The sequence below is a fragment of the Labrus mixtus genome, chromosome 14 (assembly GCF_963584025.1).
Source record: "Labrus mixtus chromosome 14, fLabMix1.1, whole genome shotgun sequence".
Classification (NCBI taxonomy): Eukaryota; Metazoa; Chordata; class Actinopteri; order Labriformes; family Labridae; genus Labrus; species Labrus mixtus.
Window position 1 is genome coordinate 849,186 of NC_083625.1, and position 5,000 is coordinate 854,185.

Below are 5,000 nucleotides of genomic sequence, written 5' to 3' on the forward strand. Positions count from 1 at the left end.
GATGAATCGGGGCCGGCGGGTCAGAAGCTGTTTAGCAGACGATACATGGGAGTGCTTTCTGGTGTGTTTATTTTCAGCATGTGTTTTTTGTTATGAGTCAGAGAGGAGCGCTGACGGAGCACACGATGTTTCTACAGCTTCATCTCTTCAACACTGAGGTTCAATGGAAGGTGTTCTTAGATGTTTTGACACTAGGCACAATGTCGCCCTCTCCCCTCTCCCCCGCTGGTCTGCGTTCACATTAGTAACATCCATGGGCGGTTCTAGGCAGGGGTCAACAGTGGCCAGTGCCCCTGTAACACTGAGCTTGGTCCCCCCTGTGGCCACCCCTCCAAAAGGAAGAACCCCCCTAGTATTTGACTCAACAACCGGACTCACAATCTAGTATTTAATTCTGTTACTAAAACAAATATAAATCATGGTCTTTTATGATGTGCGCTATTATTTGGCATAATATATATTTTTAAAGCGATCATCTTTGTCTATTTTTCTCCTGGGTTTAATGTTCCCCTCTGACAAAACAACTGGCCCCAGTTTGGCCCCCTCAGTAAAAGTGGTCTAGAACCACCACTGGTAACATCGCTCCGTGCCAGTACACTTTTGCATGTTCACAGTCAGAAACAGCAGGGGGCAGTATGCACATAGTCGGTTTGCAAATCCACCAAAAAACAGAAATAAGAAGAAGAAGCAACCATGCAACTTCTGAGTCGCCAACAACGACCTTCTTCCTAAGTCCACATCCACCATGCAGCTCAGAGGATGAAACGGTTTGTGAAGCGACAGGAGACCTCTTGAATGACGTCATACAGAATCTACTTCCTGGTTTGAGCGCGGTTGTGTTCACATCTCCCGCAGACCGTACTCAAGTACACCTGAGACCACCTCTTCAAGCAGCCTCGGGGACAGTACCCGAGTACTTTAAGTTTGCGTTCACACTGACCAAAAGAACCGGAATAGGGGGTCAAGTGTACTCTGTACTGAGCCCGGGTCCCTAATGTGAAACCTGAATACAGTTTTTAAAGAAATGCACTTTTTTTTCCCAAGCACTGTCCACCAAATGATGTGCGTCAGAAGCATTAAAAAAAGGTGGGTGGGACATTATTATAGGGGGGGTCTGGGAGTCCTCCTCCAATTTAAAGAGTTTGCCTGGTTTTATTTTTCCTACTATAGCGCGAGTCTCATTTTCTGATGTTGTCCAGATGAAAGTGGTTCCCCCCCCTGTCAGATCACATATTAGAAAATATATAAAACGCTATTAGTCAGTGGTTCAATCAGAGCATCTCTTTATGGTTGCGTGCGATTGCAATTTCTGTTGATATTATAAAATCAATAAGTTAAGTGGAGAGGAAAAACTGGAGTCGAGCACGTTCTCCAATAAACTAAATTAATCTTTTCACTTTTTAGCAGCTGCAGCTGGAAAAATCCCAGAGATGTGACGCCTCGCTCTCAAAGCTGATTTCTGTTGAACACAGGTTTTCTCTGAGGATTTGACTCTGCTATGAAGAGGGCAACATTTCATGACCAAATACAAACGTTTAGCAGAGACCCCAAGAGAGAGCCAGACCACCTGCCTGAAAGTGACCTGTCCACTAAGGCCCCGCGTCCACAGAGAGCGTTTTTTTCTGAGCACCAGCGTCTTTTTTTCAATTGTTTTCAATAAGTAAAGAGAGCGTTTGCAGCAGCAAGAAAACAGTCGTCTGGAGAAAAGGCGCAGCGCCCGGCAGCTTTGGGATTGAACCCCTGACCTTTGTGTTGAGAGACAACCGACTCTCCACAGGGCAGCTGTGGTTCAGTGGTAGAGTGGTGACCTTTTTTTGCACAGTAAAAGTGAGTGGGTCCAAATGAATGACTTTAAAAAAGTGGGTGAGACTGGAAGTCTACAACATCCCCATGTTTCAAAAGGAGGCTCAATGAAATGCTTCTCATTGCTAAGATGGAGCAGATTCGTTTTAGCAAGCAGAACTCTGATGGTTATTTCATTAAGGTGTGGAAACCCTTTCTGACGTTGTTGGATAAAACTTAAATGTATTCATTATGGTCTGTGCTGCTATGTTATGTCTATATAATGTGCAAACTCTGCCTTATTTGGCATACTGACTGATGATGGGCGGTCTCTCTGAATTATTTTCTGCTGTCAGTTTTGGACATCTAGATGTGTGCCCCTTGCCTCTCTTTTTGCTTTTCTTTCCATTTTTTGTGATACTGCTGGGTGTTCTTGTCTATCTTGTATGTCTGTATTGTAAAAAAAAAAGCTATAAATAAAGCATTTAAAAAAAAAGAAAAAGTGGGTGGACTTCTCCCACATGTGCCTAAACTCATGCACCAAATTACCCTTTTCTACAAACTCATACGGTGATGTTTCCATTATAAAAAAGTGAGAAGTAAAAGCACGACCCTGTAGAGATTTAAACTTTGATATGATACTAGTTCAAATCTAATGATATCGATAACACAGCAACAAATAAATCAATCCTAATTTCTTATGTTATGAACAAAACCTGCACGCTGTCTACATGGCACAAACACATTGGTGACCTTTTGGTGACATTGCCAGCGTTTCATGAAGTTTGACTACCTTGGTACTCTGTGTGTCTGACATCAGCTGGGCTTTTGCAAAAGGTCTCATTTCAGAGACTGTATATCTGTCCTACTTTTACCAATGACTTACTACCTGTTCTATTCCTGTCGCTGTTCCTCCACCTGAGGAACACACAGACCCCTCCCTATTCGCACTGCAGTCCAAATTAAAGCTGCTCCAGAGCACCGGCGCACAGATTCTCTCCTCGGTTCTTCACACCTCGCACACACCTCAGGGATCGTCGATGACCCTGATAATTGCTGTCAAGAAGCGGGGGTTGATGCGTACACGGTGCTGTTTGTGATGTGTTGTAATCAGCGTCTGTCAGTGTGAAGTTACATCTCTCCTGTGAAGAGAGCGGGCAGCTCAATAATTGGAACAATAGTTCAGAACTGCGCTCGCTGCAATGAGCTGCAGAAGAGGAAAGGTGTGAACAGTCCGCTAAGTTTAAGTTTGTGAGTAAGGTCATTGTTACGGCTGTTTGACCCTTCAGCCCTTCTGTTGTCTCCAGGAAGGTGAAGTTACAGATAACACCTGGTTTCAGTGCACCTGGCCTCAGTGCACCTGGTTTCAGTGCAGTGAAGTCCTTAGAAAACACCGAGCTGCTCCGGCTCTTTACTCCGTTTCGCTCTCCTCCTTAAAAAAAAAAAAAAAACAGGTCTGCCTCCTCCGGGTCGGTCCTGCTCTCAGGCGGCCTCTCGTCCAATCTCTAACCTTTCTTTTTTTTGGGGGGGGGGGAAACAACCATCTGCCACCGAGGGCTGGGAGTGTTTTTTTTCTTTCTTCTTCTTCAGTTGAGCCAAAGAGTGCAGCAGGTGATTCATTTCTGCTCCGCACTTGATTGAGTGCCAATCTGTGAAATAACCCGCTGCAGTCTGAGGCTGGAATCAAAGAAAACCTGCAGACCTGAAGCTCCTGTTCTCACGGAAATACTCACAGAAACACTCCACACTATTTTTTCATTATTTAGTAAAGAAATTAAAATTTATTTCAGGGTTACTGAGCACTTTCTAAGAATTGTTTTCTGGTCTGGTTGCCGTGTAAACTGTGTACAAAATTAAATGCTTATTGCTGATTTATCAAAACCAACAACATCTGAACGTCTAAAATCTTAATATGTATTAAGCGGCATTCTGTAGGGCCGCCGGTTGGGACCTGGAGGGTCTCCGGTTTAAGTCCCGGTGTGGACCAAGTCTGGAAGTTGGTCTGGTAGCTGGAGAGATGCCAGATCACTTCCTGAGCACTGCTGAAGTACCCATGAGCTACCATCTACCCCACACTGTTTATGTAGCCCCTCCCCCTTCCCGCTCTCTCCTCCTTGACAAACACACACACACACACACACACACACACACACACACACACACACACACACACACACACACACACACACACACACACACACACACACACACACACACACACACACACACACACACACACACACACACACACACACACACACACAGGACTCACTTTGGATGTCTGATGTCAGGGACGGAGCGGTTCAGGGAGATCCGGTCGCTCACGTAGATGTTGAACCCGTTCTCCCTGTAGGCCTGGTCCACCCGGTCCGCGTCTGTCAGGGGGAAGGGCTTCCCCTGCTCACCGTTACCTGAATGCAACACACACACACACACACACACACAGGCTTCTTTAATCACCACACTGTGTTTCCTCTGCAGCTGCACATTTCACAGTGCAGTCATGAAGTCTGAACACCTTTCATAACGTCTGTCGACTTTAATACCTGGAGAGACTTTGTGATTAATCGCTGAATCTCAAAAGTTAATCACGATTAATCACATATTTTAATCTCATGTTGAAGAATCATTTTATATTGAACGTTTGTCCTGTCTTAAGCTGAGAGTACTTTACTTCCAGTGTGCTTTTATTTTGAAATAAGTACAGTAAGGCCCTTCCTGTAGATGGAAGGTTAGGACATTAAGTCCATAAACAGGAAGTGGTTAGGGATCCCAAATTGACGTCAAACAGCTCAAAGGAACGGTAACAAAGGTCAATGTGTGATGTCATAAGGTCAATGTGTGATGTCATAAGGTCAATGTGTGATGTCATAAGGTCAATGTGTGATGTCATAAGGTCAATGTGTGATGTCATAAGGTCAATGTGTGATGTCATCAGGTCAATGTGTGATGTCATCAGGTCAATGTGTGATGTCATAAGGTCAATGTGTGATGTCATAAGGTGGATATTACTGTCTGAGAGTTTGTTAAAGTGAAATGAGACATTCAGCAGTGTCCTTCTTTTACATCACTGAGACTACAGGGAGACACTGAGGACGAGTATCTACGGAGAGCCTGAAGGGACAAACATGAGATGAAAAACATGAATGCATTCATTTCAGATCTTAATGAAGCGTGATTAATTAGTTAACGCTGATCGTACTAATCAAAACTCTTTT

The 5,000-nt window shown here is 44.4% G+C and overlaps 2 protein-coding genes across 2 annotated transcripts in view; one reads left to right on the top strand and one right to left on the bottom strand.

Annotated features, from left to right (window-relative positions):
- LOC132988636 (heart- and neural crest derivatives-expressed protein 1-like) overlaps nt 1-5,000 on the top strand; it is a 449,400-nt gene that overhangs the window by 168,650 nt on the left and 275,750 nt on the right. The gene's annotated exons all lie outside the window — the stretch shown is intronic.
- LOC132988612 (polypeptide N-acetylgalactosaminyltransferase 10-like) overlaps nt 1-5,000 on the bottom strand; it is a 97,545-nt gene that overhangs the window by 51,778 nt on the left and 40,767 nt on the right. Inside the window, exon 3 of the mRNA XM_061056139.1 lies at nt 4,055-4,193. Coding sequence (XP_060912122.1) covers nt 4,055-4,193 — 139 coding nt within the window. The remainder of the gene's footprint in view (nt 1-4,054; nt 4,194-5,000) is intronic.